The sequence below is a fragment of the Ruditapes philippinarum genome, unplaced genomic scaffold, assembly GCF_026571515.1.
Source record: "Ruditapes philippinarum isolate M1 unplaced genomic scaffold, ASM2657151v2 ctg1183_1_1_1_1, whole genome shotgun sequence".
NCBI classification, from domain to species: domain Eukaryota; kingdom Metazoa; phylum Mollusca; class Bivalvia; order Venerida; family Veneridae; genus Ruditapes; species Ruditapes philippinarum.
In genome coordinates, this window is record NW_026862887.1 from 361,712 (window position 1) to 382,245 (window position 20,534).

The 20,534-nt window shown below is 32.7% G+C and overlaps 1 protein-coding gene across 1 annotated transcript; it reads left to right on the forward strand.

The window, feature by feature from the left end:
• Nucleotides 1–16,808: 16,808 nt before the first annotated feature.
• LOC132720511 (uncharacterized) lies at nucleotides 16,809–19,733 on the forward strand. The gene is made up of 4 exons (XM_060704665.1): nucleotides 16,809–16,873; nucleotides 17,450–17,719; nucleotides 18,597–18,748; nucleotides 19,138–19,733. Exons 1-4 carry the CDS (start codon nucleotides 16,813–16,815, stop codon nucleotides 19,468–19,470), a joined length of 816 nt encoding a protein of 271 aa, XP_060560648.1. The 5' UTR covers nucleotides 16,809–16,812; the 3' UTR covers nucleotides 19,471–19,733.
• Nucleotides 19,734–20,534: the final 801 nt, after the last annotated feature.

Below are 20,534 nucleotides of genomic sequence, written 5' to 3' on the forward strand. Positions count from 1 at the left end.
CGGACACGATTGAAATGTTTCTCTCCGATCTCAATTTATCAACGGTGTCCCACCGATCCCTCTATATCGGGCGTTCCTCGCTTGTAATGTGACGTAGGTATAAGGTGACCAATTTCAACCAATTACTTTGTACATCATAGTAAACCGTTTCCTATCTGATTGACAGCTGGTCCCTAGATCGTCTTCATAACGTTAATATTGTCATAATTTGAGTTGTTAAGCATGAATTTAGATATTGCGACATTTAACGGTAGTCTTGTGACATTTAACGGTAAGGGAAAACGGTGCTACATAAACGGTAGTGTTGCGACATTTAACGGCAAAATATTTTGAGACATTTAGCATAAAATTTAATTATACAACAGCTATATGACTTAAAGAGAGATAATCATGACACGAGTGAAGAAAATATCATATCGTAGTTGTTTCCCTTACATTAAATGATACATTCAATCTCATTAACCAATTGACGCTCTGATTTTAATATAATTGTGACAGCATTTTAAAGGCAATGATCACGTGTTACCATCAAAACGTGTCATTCAAATTTATATATGAGCCGCGCCATGACAAAATCAACAGAATAGGTTTGCGACCAACATTGATCCAGACCAGCCTGCGCTACCGGGCAGTCTGATCAGGATCCATGCTGTTCGCTATCACTTTCTCTACTTGTAATAGTGATTGTAAGCGAACAGCATGGATCCTGATCAGACTGCGCGGATGCGCGGGCTGGTCTTGATCCATGCTGGTCGCAACTTTTGTAATGACGCGGCTCATATATTAAATCCCTAATAACACACACAACCGGAATATTCTTAAATATTTTTCGTTATCAATTATGAGTCAATCACCGATATAAAAGTCTCTATCTTGAAATATATTAATTATGTTGATAGGCAGATAGTTTAATCATATAAGACGTGCACAAAATGCACATGGTTACAAAATACATGCACTCAGATAAATTTAAACATGACGTGTTCATCCAAGTTTACATTGTTCTGTAAAAGAAGATATGCACCTCAACTGGCTATAGCTTAAAATAGTATACTTTTCAATTTTATCTGTTTTCATTTTTATTGAATTATTTTTGACTCAGGTTTTTTGACTTACTGTTTCGTTTTTTTGAAATTTGTTTTAATTTTTTTTATTAAGACTTTAAAAACTTTTTCTTTTCTCTAATAGTGTAATCTTTGGCATGTTCTTTCCTCATATACTCATAACTATGATCATATTTTAGTTACTCTTAATACACCATAATCCCGGTGATAATAAATCGAAATATGATTATTTGAGCCGCGTCATGACAAAACCAACATAATGGTTTTGCGACCAGCATGGATCCAGACCAACCTGCGCAACCGCGCAGTCTGATCAGGATCCATGCTGTTCGCCTACCAACTCTATAACAAGTAGAGAAACTGATAGCGAACAGCATGGATCCTGATCAGACTGCGCAGATGCGCAGGTTGGTCTGGATCCATGCTGGTCGCAAACCCATTATGTTGGTTTTGTCGTGACGCGGCTCATTTTTTAATGTAATCTTTTCTTAACATGCACGTGATTTTTTTTCTTAAAAATACTGACCTTTTTACGATTACATTACATTACATTTCAAATTGTGTTAATTTCAAATGATATCCTACATGAATGGGATTTTTCTTAAGTGATTTTTTTTCTTTTATGAAATACCTCTCTTTGTCTTGCCAACGACTGTGAAAATAAGAGTTTTGGGAACATGTCATGGTTTACATAATATAGTATTTATTCATTCATTTATTTATTTATTAACTTATTTATTTGTAATAATATGTTTTAATCTATATTGTGTTTGTTTATCATGTAACATGTTTACCTTTTGCCGAAATAAATCTATCTCTCTGACTAAATACCGTCAATCCGGAAAAAAAGAACATTGCAATAAGGTGTGAAAAATACGTTTCATAAAACATGGTTAAAACAAGTCAGTGCATAGGTCGTTTATCTATCAATAAAACTGATGGTCTCTCTCTCTTAACGTAAACCGATTTCACACTTACATAACAATAAAAAATGATACTTATCCTCAAGTTAATCATATTGCTGTCAAACCGACAAACAAACGAACTAAATAAAACTCTTATTCCTTAATCCATGATATATGATGTAATTAAAACTATGACGTATATGATTATACTTGATATTAATGCGCAACGTAGTACGGTGCATTATATATATATAAATCTAAATTAAAAAATACAGATTATTTTATCATCTGTGTTTACGTTACTTTTATGTAACTGGAAAGAAAATCCCGATGTGTCATGTTAAACCCTGTTTGCTAATCCGTTACTTATTGCACCAGCACGTATTTCAAATCTACTTTTTTCTGAAATAACGAGAAAAAAAATAGTCGCGTTATAAGTAACATTGCAAATATACACATCACATATACGAGTGCATATAACGGCATCTTATTACGTTACGCTTATTATCCAAGATAGGGAACTTTATTATTTTTGAGAACGCAGAAAAGGAGATCTAAAATAAAAGATGGATTTATCTGTTTGGATATATGTTTTCATTCATTGGATACTAACAGGTTTGTCCTTGAATAATATACTAAATGATAAAATAAAAAAAGAAATAAAAATAATTTCTACTTTACGTTATCTGTACGAAGCTTAAAGGAGGTACGAAGCAACACTGTTTTATACTTCCAAAGAAAAGAAAACACATTTGATTCAAGAACTTTGTCTGACTCACATAGGCTAGTCTGGGTTCCAGTCTGTCGATTTTTTATGCGCTTCTGTTCGGCAAAAATACTATCAAAAACCAGAGATGCTGTGCGTTATCTATGACGATCGATTAAGAAATAGCGCGTATGTTTTAAATAAGCAAAAAATATCAACGCCTGAATCCCAGGCTACACATAGGCTTAAACCACTTGGACCTTTTCCCTATAATGTTTACTTTAGATATGAAGTAAGGAAATTGGCAAAGGCAAAATTTAACATAAAATTCAGAATAAGTTAAATATAGACATAATTTTTTATTTAATCTGATGTTAGCATGTAGTTGTTTTAGCATGTTTGATAACATGTTTTCAGTCTAAGTAACTATGAACTGTCAAAAATTGTCCATAGACATGGTGGAATATAGGATTTTACCTTAATAACAATACATCTAATGATGAACTATTCTTTCTATGGGTAAAATCTTATTTATTATTTCTTTCCTGTTGCAGGATCAACGCTTGCAAAAGGTTCAAACTTCATCCAAGGTTCAAACTTCAACTACAAGGCAAAGCGTTATGGAAGTTACTACAGCACAGTGTGAGTATAGATAGTTAATCGCATGCTTGACTTGTTTTGCTTGTAAAGTGCCTAGTCAGCATTATTTTGAACAACAAGTTTATTAATCTTTAAACTCACCAAAATTTAAGCAACACGTCTATGATTTTTTCAAACTCATTAAAACTGTAACTGTACTATTATACAATTACGTTACTTTACTTCATTCTAATATTTTGTATATGAGCACGACTGCATGCACGAGGTCTGTTTACCGGGCATACAAAATCCTGCCACGCCATTTCCATCAAAGCAAATGAAATATTTGTATGAAACTTTATATAATGACACAGATGTATATGATCTTGTAAATTTATCTTCCACAAATACTAGTCTTTCAAATCTTCATTCACGAAATATAGTCGATTTTAACCTGTCACTTGTATCATTTTCGGCCCGATAACAAGGTGCCGTATATTTTTACTGATCTACGGCACTTGATCACGTGGTATGCATGTTTGCCGGACTACTTTTCAAGAAAAAATATAAAAACTTCGTTAAATCTTCTGTGTGTAGAATAACGAATTTTGGAAACGTTGATAATACTTTGTTTGTTTATTTTATTTCACTCTATAATTTTTCAAGCGAAATAAAAATTATAAAAAGTGAAATAAATGTAAAACTTAACTCGTTTGCGACATTAAAATAGTGTACTTGATTTGATTGTTTTGCACGTGCTGTTTGGCGCTACATTGTGACGTCACGTAAACAATACTTTAAACGTCTGTACAGCGTTAACGACTGAATAAAAGATATTGGTGTTCGAATTCATTTTCTTAGTTAGACCATTTTCTTTCATTCTAGATAGTTTTCACAACAAAATTCGACAAAAAAATGTTTTTATTTATCACATTTTTCAAACAAAATGGCGCCCTCAATGTAAAAATACACAGGGAGATAATAAGAACGGCGAGTGCATTGTAGTAGAATAATGCACGCTTCGGGCCTTCTTTGTTTATATAGAAACATTTCCGATAGTGTGATTAAAGGTAGTTTCCTATTAAAATTCTAAAAAAAAAACGGTGACAGGATAAATAGAATAATAGATTGGTGCCGTGGACGGAGAAAGTTTATCTGGCTCTGCTCCGGAATTTATTGGGTTCGCCTGCGGCTCACCCAATAAATTCCTCCGCCTCGCCAGATAATCTTTCTCCATCCACGGCACCAACATATTATTCTCTATTTCACAAATTGTATATACATAACAACAAAACAGGGATCAATAACTTGTGTAAGGCAATAACTTAACGTTTATTTTACTCATTAGTATTCAAACCGAGTATCTACAATTTTAAGTTCGAATATCAAATATCTGGAACCATAAGTACAAAACATATCCCATGTATCGATAATAATTGTGTCATAGGTAAATAAGAATAAAGCAATTTATGACATCGGCTTCACTCAGTAATCTTTATTCTTTCAGATAGGCCGGTTCGCATGAAATTAAACATACATATATTTTAAGAACTCATTTGTTCTTGGTTTTAATAATATTTTTTTGATATATTGATATTCTTTTTTAATCTGACCATTTGTGTTCTATTTTTAGATATTTCTCCTACACCGGCGGGAAGGGTTATGCACGTTATAGTCGAGTATATTCAAACACGCCAAATAAATACCCGGCCTTGTATAGCTACATGTTTGATTGGTTCAAGACAGATCAGTTTAAAGTATACAAGAACACACCGTCTGGTTGTAAGTATACACAATTCCAATCTCATTTTCTCGGTCCTTTCCGTCAAACTTCGGATATGGATTTAAAACAATAGCCGAGGTGTACCGATTGAAGATTTTCTCAAAGTCTCACGACAACCAATTTTATATGCCATAAACCAATATGATTGGATCTTACAAACTCGATATATGTAAACATAGTAAATGACATGTCAGTGTTAAAATTAAAATTAGCCACGGACGTTGGTGTTTCTTACTTAGGTGCCCGCTCGTGCTTGAAATAATGCAAGGTAGGGCACCCGAGAAGTCTAACTATACTTCAAAAAGACTGCCTTTTCATATCATTCTCTGACAACACAATTTAACCTTATGCTAATCTAAAAATTCTTAATCGCCTAATGCGCCTAAAAAACGGAAATCGCAAATCTATTGCGAAAAGACGCTTGCATAAAAGTCAAAATTTAATATTAACCTGAAACCTCTTCAAAATCCCCCTAGGATGAAATCAAATTAAACATGTACATGTCAAATTTGTATTAAGCGACCAGGCAAGGGAAACACCAAAAACGGTCGCTTAATGAAACGGTCTCTTAAGACAGTCAGCATGTTATAAAAGTCAAAATTTATAAATGACATCTTTTTTATTCGATGGGATTGTTTTTCAACTTCAATTTTATATAAATGTTGAATAATAAGTACGCTCCAATAATCTAAACGGATGCAAATGTAAAAATAACGTTCTGATATTTATTGACAAAATCAGTTTTGATCCATTACGTACATGTTTGACATTTTTTCCAGAATTTTTTAACTTCTCCGTTGTTATTCCTTGTCTCCAACACGAAAACCCTATTAGTGAAGATGTTTTCTGTTGTGCATTTTTTGGCTTGCAGCCACGGCTGCAAGCCATTTCATTTGGAAAACCTGTTCCGGTTAGGTGGTTTTCTGCTTACATTTATAAGTGCATGATTGAACGGGAAACCAGCTGAAATCGTGCCAATCGCAACTTTTCGGCCTTTTCCGTCACTCTTCGGATTAATGATAATAGCCGATGTACTTCCGATTGCAATCGTGACTGCGGAATCAGACGAAGTAATATTACGGAAATCTAAGCTATTTTAGTTACTTCGGTAATCCCAGTTTGTTTCTATAAATAGGATTCGTATTTTTACTTGATTTATTGATTTAAACCGTAATAAATTATAAACGAAATTGTTCCGTTTCAATTCTTTTTCAAGACGCAAAAGTTAGTTTCTTTTATAATTGTTTTTTGTCTGTATTAGTTTTACACAATAGAGGATGTTGACTGTAGTAGTATTCCGTCTTCAAAGGGTGGTCCAAATCACACAGTGCATGATCGAGTTATATTTAGATCTACTGAACTTGGTGAGGTAATCTAAAAATAGCCCATGCATATCATTAACCTTACCACGTGATGTTTATAGATAGCGCATCGTATCTGGGAACATGCTTATTAATTAAATGAAATGTGCACACTTGTTTCCTTTCAGTATGATAGATCTTCACGTTAGTATTTTTACGATTGATTATTTTCTTTATTAGTTTTATACAATAGAGAATAGATTTCAAATCGTTTTGACAAAAATATTCGTTTTTACAAAAATAAAAACAAATAAATATGTTGGGATGAAGGCACAACTGTGCAAGCCTTTCCTTTTAAAAGGAAACTTTATTTCATTTGAAATAAACAAACTACATCTATTTGTTACGATTAATTTAATGGCTGATCAAGTTCAAGGTCAATTCAATGCAGACTAAATGTCAACAAGCGAAGCGTATACACCATCTCAGTATGGGCGGAGCGTTGCATTGTTTATCCGATATTATTGAATAATACACGTCACGCGTATACTTAACTTCATTTGCATACGCTAAAACGGTATGGGAAATAGAGTTTTTCACACGTTTATTGTTGTGTTTTGATTGCTGACACTTGTGACATAACGAGGTGGCGTTTTCTAAAAGCACAATTACTTGACACGTAAAAGTGGTCGTTTAATGAAAAGATTGATGTCAATTAGGTGACTAATTAGCTGTCGCTGGTCGCGTTGAGCAAAAGTCGCTTAATATATTAAAGATATAGAGAGAAAATGATCGGGGGGAATTTAAAGTGGTCGTTTAAGACAAAAGTCGCTTAATACACGTGGTCGCATGGGCAAGTTAGACTGTATATTATTTTGCAAGATGATATCAAATAAAGTCTAACATAACAAGTTTTAGATTTCTTTGACTTACTTGACGCTATTAAGATATCAAATAAATAAACATTTTGTTTGAATCTTGTCACCCATTGTGTATGAATAATTACTTTTATGCTTTAATGTGTTATTTTTCTTAACATCTTTGCAGCAATCTCTGTTTGTAAGAATTATGAAGCAGACGAGAACGGTACTTACCTAGGAATTTTCACCTGCCCACTTCCGTTCGTGCCAGAAGATCAAGCGTATTGCTGTGGACAGACGAACGCACAGTATTGTTGTACATTCTGGGATGTGTAAGTTTCAATATAAAAACGAATTTTTAAAGTAATATTTATTCAGTTTGTTTATTTTATGCAACGAAATGCCTTATTGAACACATTTGTCAACAACAGACTTTCGTAGTTTTTTGTTGTTGTTGTCTGTCGAATTCAGTGTTGTAAACAATGGTAAAAGGAGTTAACAATGAATTATACAAAGTATACATTAAGATCTGTGTACAAAATTTTCTTACTTATAATAATAATGATTTTATTTTTCATGTTTGGTAATTTCATGAAAGTTCAGAAATATGTGCCAGATTTAAGCCGAATGCAACTCTCTATCTCTCTTCATGGCAGTGAACAAATATATTTTGGTCATCAACTAGTATTCAGAAAGGAAGAATATATCCATGACATAACTTGTTTCAAAATAAGTACTAGGATAAAAAAATGATAACGTGAAGATCATTTCTGTGTATGTAATGACTTATAATGAGTACATCAACACATTTATAGCATGCGTACTAATATCTGCAGAACTATTTTTTTCCAGACCAACAAATTTTGCCGCCGCTTGTATAGGAAGTGTCATCGCCCTTCAAGTGTTTCTTACAATAGTGTACATTATAATACAGTTGTGTATCATGAGAAAAAAACAAAGTACGTACAAGTTTTTTTTTATATTTTTTTTTATTAAGATATATAATGCATTCGATGTAGATTTCTAATTATTAAACATTTTATATATTTCTCTTTTTTCGAGAAAGTCAGACTATTGGGTGTAAATATTTAACACTTTGATAGACGTTTTTTGTTGTTTTCTTGTTTTGTGGTTCACTTGTATTTAGGAATTCTTGTTGTTGTTGTTGTTGTTGTACCTTTTAATGCACGAGTATATTCCGCTGGTGCTGTCTGGAACGGTTATTGCGTGCACAAACACCATATTTTCGTCAAAATACCTTCTTTTCCAAAGTAATTAGAATTTTGCTTTTGTTATAGATGAAGAAAAAGGAACACGAAAAGCTATTCGCCGGGTAGGAGTATTGCGTAGCTTAGGTCGTCGAATAACCTTAGGTTCACTTTGGGCGGATGCGCTGTTCGAGAAAGTGCACGCGCCCAGTGACTACAGGGAAAATGACATTACCGAAGAAGACGAGGAAGAAATTATACAAGCAGAAGTGACACATGAACAGTTTAAAAGCAACAATATAACTGACATGAAAAATCTAATGGATAAGAATGAGTCTGACGACACCGGTGTCAGCGTAAAAAAAGAAACGTGTGGCGAGGGCTTCACTTCTCAGTCTATTTTTGGGAGTAAAAGTGATTCAGAAAACTCTGCTAAAGATATACGTGTTACAGATATCTGGCGGTCGACAAATGGTGAAAAAAGAGATACTAGCTATATAAATAAAGGTTTTATGTTGTCTTCGGTTGGAAATGAGGATTTTAGAGATACAAAACAGGCGGAAATTCCTCTGAAACCGCTTCGAAATACTCCTAGGATAAAATTCAATAGTAATATTGAAGAAAAACTTGGGAAATTTAATTAATTTTATGTTATTTTGATTAAAATATTGAACTCTTCTATTTAAACATTACTGTCTTCGACAAACATTACATTTATATTTTTCCTATATATATTTCATATATATATAGTTTATCAAATAATGAACAGTACAGTTGTAGGTTAAAACATAATTTATTTTAGTAAGATTTTGTGTAGGAAGCTTTATGTTTATAGACACACTTTCATACTCGTATGAACCAACCGGAATTAAGCAATGAGTGTGAAATTTCTTGCTCAAGGAAACAATGACTATGAAAGCTTGAAAATTGAATTAAATTTTTACAAACTCAAACAAATATGTCAAAGATTACCAGTGTCGGAATCGTCGACTGCTCATGTTGAATCTAATTTTTTTTCTTGCAGCCCATCATATAACTTTTGCTATTACAAGTATGATATAATTATACTTTAAAGATCCTGTATGTTGTAATTAAGGTTGTTACCACACTTAAATGAGATTTTATATGTATATAATTATGCTTCTAAAACAAATTTCAAACACCGAATAATATGTAAAATATGTACTGCAAATATTTGTCCACATTAAATGTAATTATTAAAATATATGTATTGATTTCTTATTGAAAAATTTGACTTAGACTTTATAGAAAATACATTTCTATTTACCTCCCTTTAATAACATGAAATGTAAATTCGGTAACATCTTTAAAAATAATGCTTTTTGGAACTTACAATATTGATAAATCTTCATTTGAGCATTATATTTTTGATATAAAACCATAACAAAGTGAGTTACAGGATCTTTAAATGCGTACTTTGACAAAAATGCACCAAGGTTAATATTTGCAAACAAAGTGTGAAATATATCTCCTATATTTAATGCATATAAACGTTTTTGAAACGTTCATGTTTTGCAAAAATGTAATAGTTCTATCATAGACATGAAATAAAGAGTAGAAAAAAAACTGCAAACTCAAAATTTTCCAGAAAATTATATATGATCTTTTTAAAGGACGTAAAATGTTCCGCCGCTTGGTTTGAATAACTATTTTTGTATAATCATCATATTAACCACTTCAAGACATTTGTGTGAAAATAAGCCTCCTTATCAATAAAAATAAGGAAATAAGATGTAGTAAAAGTCTGCCCTTTCCTTAACGGGCGGACAACTCTTTGTCCTGTGGTGCGTGTATGTGGTGGCACGGTGTCTTTAGTTACAAAATGTCTTCGAAGCATGTATGTGATCGCATAGTCGAAAATCTGTAATCAAATGACAATGTCTTCAAAAGTGTTTTAGAACATTATGGTGAAAGGTTTAATATTCTTAGAAAATTTTTAATCTTATAACTATAACAAGTTTTAAAAGTTTAATTAGAACTTGTTACTTCTGCTAAAGAGCCTTATAACGGTGTTCTTCGCATGAATTAAAAGTGATTAAAGCTTAATTAGAATTTTGATATCACTAAATAGAAAATATATAAAAACGTTATTAAAGCTTTGTTACCCAAGTTACAACTAATAAGGACTTTTTACTCATAATAAGGAGAAATAAGCCTAACTTTTTAACTCTTTAACAACGTGCTTTAAAAGTCTAATAATTTAGAGAAATACAAACTTAATTAGAACATTATTAGTCCTAATGTTCACCTTCAAAAGCCTAAATATCAAATAAATTCATAAATAAAATCATTTCTCATAATATTTTTTATAAAATTTCTAGTAAGGACCTAAATAGTTTTTAGACATAAAAAAAACAAAAGTAAAACAAAAAAAACCAACACAGTAAATAGACAGGACTGATTTTGAGAATTTGGCTCCCTATAAGATGCTAGAGGCATTTTGTAGTACAAGTGGTATCTTGGTGTATTTTACCTATTTAAGGCATGCTGAATCCGATAAAGGTGGATACCAAATTGAAAAACTTGATCTTGACCATTGAAATGGCCGCCAAATTTTATTATCTTAAATGGGTGATATATCAAATAAAACTTTTAAGAAAAAAAAGCCTGAAATTTGTAACAAAGCATGTGTAGGTAAAAACAAATTAGACACCAAAACAGAATTTAAAAAACAAAACAATCCAATATGGCAGAAAAATTCAAGATGGCAGACATTTTTCTATAGCCTAATATATTAGTAAATAAATATAGAAGTAATATTAAAGATAGTACTGATAATTTTAAGGCATTTAAAGATATTAAGGGTTTACGCAGCGAACACTACACTCTTTCTTGCCCTATCTGCTAGATTTTATCTGGCTAGATTTTATCTAGCCCTCTATGCAAGCATATAGAGTGGCTACTCAGATGCCTACGTTTGTGTGAGGAGGTTAAAACGTGTGCAAAAGGCACCTTTTTCTGAGTACTCTTGGGTTTTGGTGTTCGTTTTTCTGTTATCGGTCGTCGTCTTCGTTCTTCTGTTATCGGTTCTCGTCGGATTTCTCTGCTGTCAGATCTTCTGTCATCAATCCATGTTATTCTGTTATCGGTCCTCGTCTCTATTGTTCTGTTATCAGTCCTGGTCTCCGTTGTCTTGTTGTCAATTTTTCTGTTATCGCTCCCTGTCCTATTCTGTTTTCGGTTCTCGTCTTCGTTCTTCTCTGTTTTTTCTGTCATCGGTTCTAATCTCGGTTCTTGTCTCTTTTCTAATATCAATCCTCGACTTCTTGTAAATTCTTCTGTTATCGCTCCCTGTCCTATTCTGTTATCGTCTTCGTTCTTCTCTGTTCTTCTGTCATCGGTTCTCATCTCTTTTCTAATGTAATCAGTCCTGGTTTCCTTTTTCTAAGTGTCAATTTTTCTGTAATCGGTACATGTCTCTGTTATCCATTCAAATTCAAATCAATCCTCGTCTATCTTATTTTGTTATTCGTCCTCGTCTCTATTGTTCTGTCATCAATCCTCGTCTCCGTTGTCTTGTTGTCAGTTCTTCTGTTATCGGTCCCTGTCTTATGTTTTTCTGTTATCGGTCGACGTGTCTGTACGCTTGTTGTCAGTTCTTCTACTATCGGTCCCTGTCTCTGTTCTTCTTTAAGCGGTCCTCGTCTTTGTTCGCTTGTTGTCAGTTCTTCTGTTAACGGTCCCTGTCTCTCTTTTAGCGGTTCTTCTGTTATCGGTCCCTGTCTCTGTTCTTCTGTTAGCGGTCCTCGTCTTTGTTCGCTTGTTGTCAGTTCTTCTGTTATCGGTTCCTGTCTCTGTTCGCTTGTTGTCAGTTCTTCTGTTATCGGTCCCTGTCTCTGTTCTTCTTTTAGCGGTCCTCGTCTTTGTTCGCTTGTTGTCAGTTCTTCTGTTATCGGTCCCTGTCTCTGTTCTTCTTTTAGCGGTCCTCGTCTCTGTTCGCTTGTTGTCAGTTCTTGTCTTGTTATCGGTCGTCGTCTTCGATCTTGTACTTTCGGTTCTTGTTTCCTATTCCGTTATGGTCTTCTCTTGTATCTATCGTTGCCGTCATGCTGTGTCGATGTCCTGGTTTTGTCAGTCTTGTAGTCATTTATTCGTTCAGTGGAGTAGCGGGGGATCGAACTCATGACCCCTTGATTTGTAGGCAAACAGTGTTACCACTGCACCATAGCACCCGCTCTGAATAATAACCGTTTTAGAAAATCCTTTATACATAAAATACTATTTTAATGGCTAACAATGGGTGTATGACAATTATATTTTAACACCTCTACTATGTAGCCAACCCACGTGACTTTTATATATGGTCAAAGAAAATATATCTCCATTTTTTACAAGTAATATTTTTATAAATAACTTTGCTGTTACTTTAAGATATCCTGGAAATTTATTGGAGGGTACCCGGAATGGTGTGATAATCTTATTGTAGAATTTTCTCAAAACCTTGACTGAATTCCAAAAATTTCGAGAGCTGCCATGGTATAGCAAAAACACGAAGCAATCTCCCGGTTTCAGACATTTAATGACTCGATGAAAATATGGTGCTGTTATTGTTGTTGTTTTTAACTTTAACTTTAATTTCAAATTAAATAGTCACTTATTTTTAAACAAGATGGTAAACTTAAATATGCCCAAATGTCATCAAGAGCAGTTTTGCATGTGGAAGGAATGTATTTTTCAGAATGTAAAAATGAAACAAAAAAGTTAAGAGACGATATAACTTGATTGGTAATTTTGGATGAATATAAGTAAGTTTTCTTCTTTTTATTACTTTTGACATTTAAGTTATTTATCAATTTGAGCTTTGCTTTTCTCTAAACAGCCTGACATTGTCAGAATTGTTATCAAAAATAAAATTGAGGTACCACATGGGAAAAATCTTAAGAAAGTAGTTTCGTCATTGAAAAGTGTGAAATTATATTTTGATAATTTTCACTGTGAAATTATCAAAAAGAATTTTCACGGATAAATCAGTAATCCACTGAAAAGCATATAATAAAAAAAAAACTATGAAACTAATGTTACTAAAAGTCATATCTGCTAAAAATGTAAACGTCATGGTTACTTCCGCAGTAGCACAGCCGGTTAAGTTATTGACTGATTTGTGAGAGGTCTGAGGTTCGATTCCTACTGTGGCTTTTTTTAAGACCTGTTGTTTTTGTTGTTTTTTTTTTTTTTTTTTTTTATTGGGCGGGGGGGGGGGGGTTGGGGCAGTATATATTTTAAAACACTTGTTGTCTCGGTTTATGTTGTGTTTATGGCATTGAAATGACACTTTTTGACATTTCAAAATGATTTTTAAATACTCATAATAAGTGCAAAATATATGTAAACAAAATGAACAACTTAAACAAAAAAACATAGCTACAAATAATGTTAAAAGTAACGGAACACCTGAAGTGACATTTTCCACACTTTCTCCCGGAATTGAATTCGTTTTTTACAAGATAATAATTCCCAATTAGAAATATTATTTCGTTTTAACGAAATATAAAATCTTAATTACGATATATTGATTCGTTATTACGAAAACTTATTTCGTTATTATAACATATTAATTTGTTATTACGAAATATTTATTCTTTGGTTATATTTATAAACTAAGTTTATTGTTCAATATAAGTCAAGTAAACAAAACATTAAAAATGTTTTTTTTTCAACTTTAGTCTTATACCTTAACGCGCTAAACAGTACTGTATATACTGTTAATTGAGACATTAGGCTTATATTCGCTATATTTGGTGGCCAATCTCATTAAAATCTGATCATATTGAATAATCATTTGATTTTGACAAAAATGATCAAGTGCATCAAATTGTCTCATAGTTTTAATGAACTTTTTTAGTATTTTTAAGAGGCCATTTTGAATTGACCTTTTGAAGGTCAAGGTCAATTTTATTTTCTTGGTATCCACCCTCATCGTCTTCAGCATACCCGTATTAGGTTAAAACACTCAAGATATTACTTGTACTAGAAAAAGCCTCTAGCATTCATATTTTCTTAAAATCAGTCCTGTCTAAAATGGATCGGGACATCCTTAATTTCCTAATGTAACTAACTAATTATATAAAAAAAACATTTACTCAATGTAATGTGTTATTTCATCATGAATATACAATTTGCGGCATTAAACGGTAGTGTTACGACATTTAACGACTAGAGAAAACCGTGCGAAATTTAACGTTACAATTGCGACATTTAATGGCAGAAGATTTTGAGAAATTTAGCGGCGGTTAAGACATTCGGAATAGAATTTACATTTTTGGAGAATATTCACTTTTTTCTATATGTACATGATATATTTTTATCGAGTGATTTGAAAATAAATATTTCATGAATGGCGGTAGCCACAAGTGAAATATGACCATTTTCAAATCATAATTTCTGTTTACTATATACATTTTTTCTTCTCTCTTTTTTTTTACTTCACAATTTGAAAGACTTTTGTCATATACATTGTGTATTGTCTGAATTTAGAAAAAAAGCTGTCCGGCAAAACAACTGTGAAAATACGGAAAAATATGTTTATCTGCAGTTGAAAATGAATTTTTAAAGTAAAAATACGGAAAATGAAAACATCGATATTTCTCAATATTTCATTTATAAGTATATAATAAAGCAAAATATCGGTTAAAATAATTATTCTCGCTATGAAAGGTAAACAGAAGGTGTACACGTGAAGTCATCTAGCGGCACGAGCAGTGTAGCAGAAGACAATAGCGTTAGTGACAGTGTAAAACAAGCCGTGTCAGAAAAATAAATGTTTATAAAGTAAACAGAACTCGGGACTAATTCATGGTTGACCTGGTAAGAAAATGACATCCGTTGATGATAGACATTTTATAGAAAACAAGTTTATTATAATATTGAAGGTCAAACGTATATAAATTAAATGAAATTTCCATTTAGTAAATGCATTCAATTTGAAGTTGTACTTTCGCTAAATATTGTCAGTCTGTTTGAAACAAAATGGAAATTGAGCATTTGTACAAAAGTCAATATTTTTAGTAAAATTAAAGGAACTGTTTATTTTTCAAAAGTTGAATAGTAAACTATATTATTAATTTGTAAATGTTACTGACGCTCTCTATTTTACATAATCGCTGCTGCAAAATTGAACATTTGATTAAATAAGAAATACCATATCCTACACTCCTGTGACATAAGCAAATGTATGAGACAAATATAAGAACGAAGAGAAAACGTTGCCACAGCCTGCAGTAAATATAACAAATATACACTTGATCTGATGAGCAGTACGTGTGGTCAAAGTATTTTCTGCCCATCACCAAAGTACATGTAGTTATTATGCATGAATCGCTATTTATGTATACTAGCTAGTTTTGTTTGATTATACATGTACACTGTATGCCCTTTTTGCACTTAACAGAAACGCACCATGATCTAGACTATTTCAAAACAATTCAATTATATCGCGTTGATAAATTCGGTCGATCTAAAGTCATCAACAAAATGTAGAAAATACGAATATGAAATTTTACGGTAGATTGTGTAAGTAACTTTCACGGTGCGTTGTTTTCACGGTCAGCCTTTTCCCGTATATTTACATGGCCAGACTCAGTTTTATTACAGTTGACCGGATGTTAACTATTTGTTATTTTTCTTTTAATATGATACATACAAAAACTTGAAGGAAATGTCATTTTTTGTCAGACGTATTTGGCACGAATCTCAATTTCTAAAATTTGTATTTTTGGGATTATTTTAAAAACCAATGTTTTGTAAATCTTTCTATAAAAGTGAAGTGGAAACGCGTATTTTCGAGACTCCATAGTAAGTAGTTTATTTCTATTTTCAACTTCTTTCGATACATGTCAAGTTAGAATATATAAATCATGTTTTTCTCGCAATGTACAGGAAAATACGTATCTCACACGAACGCAAGAATTTAAAATAATATATATTCTAAGGAAGAATATGGTATTTCAAACAAATGATCTGAACACAATTTATGACTGTGAGCATTATTACAGCAATTTTTATTACAATATGTATTTTGTTGCAATTGCATTACAAATATCATTTTTATACATTTTAATCATGATTTAATTACAATATAAGTATTTGGCAATTGCTCTATTTTACATGAATTTTGTTTTGCTCTATCGGTCAATGTTATAATACAATCTTTTTAATGTGATAACTGTGTTTTGACTGGGCGCAATTTTATTTTTTCTATTCATGTTTTTCATTGGTCAATGTTTTTTTTAATGTACAATTGTTTTACAGTATTTATAATTTATTGTGTTTTGTACGAACATCTGCATTTAAAATGTTTTCTTTTTAACTTTCTTCATTTTGTTTTAAATATTCCCTATGTGCGCGTTTTCTATTGGACAAATATCTTGTATTTTACAGAATAATAAAATGACTCAAGTGTCCTCAGGAATGTATCTTTTTTTGATTCTACTGTTCTTGTGTAATACAGGTGAGATCATATTAATTTGTATTTTATATTTGATTAAGAAACAATTTAACACAATGCAGGTAACCATTGCAATATTAATTGCGAATATTGGTATCACAGCGAATTTCCTTGAAATGTTTGTTTGATTGGGTTTTACGTCGCACCAAAACTGTAAAGGTCATATGGCGACATTCAACTTTTGTGGGGGAGGAAGACCTCAGGTGCCCTTGCGTGCTTTATTTCAGGCACAAACGTGCACCTGAGTAAAGCCACCTTCGACGTTCCGTAAGCTAGTTGGGAAGCTTCTTTCAGTTAAATGAATCCAAAGTCCCATGTCGGGATTCGAACCAACAGCGGCGAGGGGCAATATGTTTGAAGGCGAAGACCATAACCACTCGGCAACTGACATCCCTTCTTTTAACAGAACATCGTTTTAATACAAATAAATAATAATTATTAAAAGGTACAAAGCTTTATCTAATGAAATATTTTCATATTTCAAAATGATGAAATTATGTTGTTCCCATAATAGATTGATTCTCAAAAAAGTTATTTCTTTTGATATAAATTTTAACCTTACGTTATTCCTTTTCCAAGTGTCTACTAATGCTGCCACAGCTCCTACCACCACCGCCGCAACAACTGAGGCCCCTACAACAAATTCAGCTACAACGACAACCGACGCCGTGGTCGCTAACAATGCGACAACTGACGCCGTGGTCGCTAACAATGCGACAACTGTTGCAGTGGTGACCAACCCCACTACTAAGAATTCAACCAACAACGCTGTGACAACGGATACAATTACAACTAAAAACGTCACCGATGCGGACAGAGAAGATAGTTTGAGTTGGATGTCGGACGCACGTTAGTATAAAACATATAGTTTACAGCGTTACAAGCAGTAACATTTCAAAAAATGCTAGAAAATTCTAGGAACCGCCGCTCAGTCGCGTATTCAAGCATTTGTTTGTGAAATAGACTCCTCTCTGAACCATAGAGCTAATAATTCCTTTTTAAACTATTTTAACTATTTCTAAGTATTTTTTTACACAGTAGGAGCCTAAATACTGGTTACGAGCTTTGTACATGAAGATAGTCGAGAGAGATACCTATCTATATTGTATACATGTTACAGAAATAATTGCAGTTATTTGATTAAAGATTTATGTAATAACCATTTACGCGAAGACCATTTTTGTCAATGTGATATTGTGATTGAAAATGCTGAGCATTTCTTTTTCAAATTTATTCGTTACGTCGAACAACGAATAATACTCTTTCGTGAAACTCGATCTTCTTATCCATTTAACATTGACACACTATAGTTCGGTCGTGACAATTTGGAATATAAGGATAAAGTTGTCATTTTCAAATCAGTTGAAAAATTTATTAAGACGACCATCGTTCTGATAATAATTGACTATGTCATGTGATATCAAATTCTCCGTTTTGATTGGTGAAATATGAAATTGACAATAACGGAATGAGATGTCGTACAAATATTTGTAAACGAGTAAACAAAACATATTCTAAAACCAACACATTTCCTAAAACAACATTACCATTTCAACAGTCATCAGCTGAATGTAATAAAAATCTTTCTACAATGTATTGATGACAATTGCTGGACCATAAGTCTTTTAAACTTAATCACCTAGGCTGAATTACACGATCTTAAAGTTAATAGTTATCAATATTTTATGATAATGAAGATCACTGTGTTATTTTGTTTTTGTTCCAGGAATTGTGATAATCATATTAGCATCTTTGCTGGGATTAGTGTTTCTGTTTCTATTTTTGGCTGCGTGTGCTTGGCTTACGTCCAACTCCGCCAGGAAACATCGATATGGACGATACAGAGGCAGACGTCGCCGCAGACGATATGACTTCGAGGTATGTTGCTGTGAACCATTTTTATTTGCTTAATTAACAATTCTACAGCTTTACAAACTGTTGCTTCTAAAGTATTTGCACAAGAAGCTTTTATCTTTTTCAACGAGATCATGCATATTCTAAAGGAAATTTATTTTGTATTGCATGTTGCAAACTCACAGATGTTTAAGAGGAGCGGTGGCCTTGTGGCTCTCAATCAAGGGATCATGTGTTCGAGCCCTAATCGGGTCACAACCATGTTTCTTCATATGACCACCAGTACTTCACCAGTACTGGTAAGTTCCAGGAAGTGAACTCAAAAGTGATTGATATAAGTTGCAAGAACGTTTTCGCAATCAAGCTTAGATAAATATGTATTAACCAAAAGATGTTTGCCTTCATGATTTCAGGAATATCCCAGCTCAGAGCCTTCGTCATACGCAGACGAAATATACGTACCATTTGACGGACCACCGGAAGTGACGTTATCGTACAAGAAGTCGTCTGCGCTTGAACCATATTACAGCTTGCCCAGAGAAACTAAGTACAGCCCCTACCTATTTGACGATGATATGGGGCAATATATGAAAGGCGATCTTAATCCATACCAAGGCTATGACTTTGACAGGCCATATTTTTCGAGTGCCGGCTTAAGGTCGTCAATTGGCCGCTACCCATCCGACTGGTATAGGTCTATGCCCGTAAACTTGGAGCTGGCATTGCCACGACCTTGGCTAAGATAATAAATATGACGTCAGGAAATGTAAGCCAGTACAAATAATGACGAAAGCTTAACTGTTTCATCTTTCATCGGAGTGTCAGTAAATGTTTAAGTTAGCAAATTGTGTACTGTAAAACTATTACATAAAAGTGATTTGTTTAAACAATATATTAATTCATTCATATACATGTAAAATATATACAAACACAAAGTTAATTCAATCAAATACATAAAAGGATTGTGTAGAAATCTGGAAGAAACACTTTTATTTAATACTGGTGCTTATATCTACAATATTATTGTAATAGCAGTATTTATTTTTTATCAATTTATCCTTATTAAAAACACACTTGAAGATTTCTCAACATTATTTTGTCCTTAATTCTATCATTGATAATTTAATATCTACTATACGGACGAATTATCATTTTAAAATGTGGATTTGGCCTAATTAGTAAATAGTAGTATTTATAAAGACAAAATACCAAATCACTATACATTTATTCATTGTCGAACAAAAAGTAAAAGAAGCATATATGGTTCAGATAATTGCCCAATGAGTAAAATTTGGAAATAAAAACAACAACAAATTTACAGAAATGTGAGAAATAAAATTAAATTGTTCCAAGGGACATAGTGGACCTTTTAGGAGAGAGAGCGAGGGAAAAGGACACCGTTCCTGGATGAAAATGACATATTAAACAAAATAACAAGCAACCCATATACCTTAAACAAAAAGACTAAAAATAAACATTCTAAAATAAACCGACATTGCTTCTAATTATATATGAACCATGTTGTTCATTAAGCAGATAGCAAGAAAATTATAAATCAAATTAGGAAATTTATATTGCTAAAACTTAATTTGTAGCATGTTTCATTAAACCTACATTGGAAATACAGCCTAAATATAGTTTACAAATATGTAAAACAGATCAGACCAAATTAGAGAGAGTACGTGCTCCCGGAATGTTCAACTCATTCTAAAATTGAATGCTCTTAAAATAGAAACATAAAAGCGAAAGGCACAGCCTAACATTGTATCACTCTAAATGAAAGCGACGTTCAGAGAATTATACAATAATA

Excerpts from the sequence above, each read along its gene's own strand:
- LOC132720511 (XM_060704665.1), top strand. The coding sequence starts at position 16,813 with ATGACTCAAGTGTCCTCAGGAATGTATCTTTTTTTGATTCTACTGTTC. Across the intron at positions 16,874-17,449 it reads ACTGTTCTTGTGTAATACAG|TGTCTACTAATGCTGCCACA; the intron begins GTGAGATCATAT and ends TCCTTTTCCAAG. Across the intron at positions 17,720-18,596 it reads GAGTTGGATGTCGGACGCAC|GAATTGTGATAATCATATTA; the intron begins GTTAGTATAAAA and ends TTTTTGTTCCAG.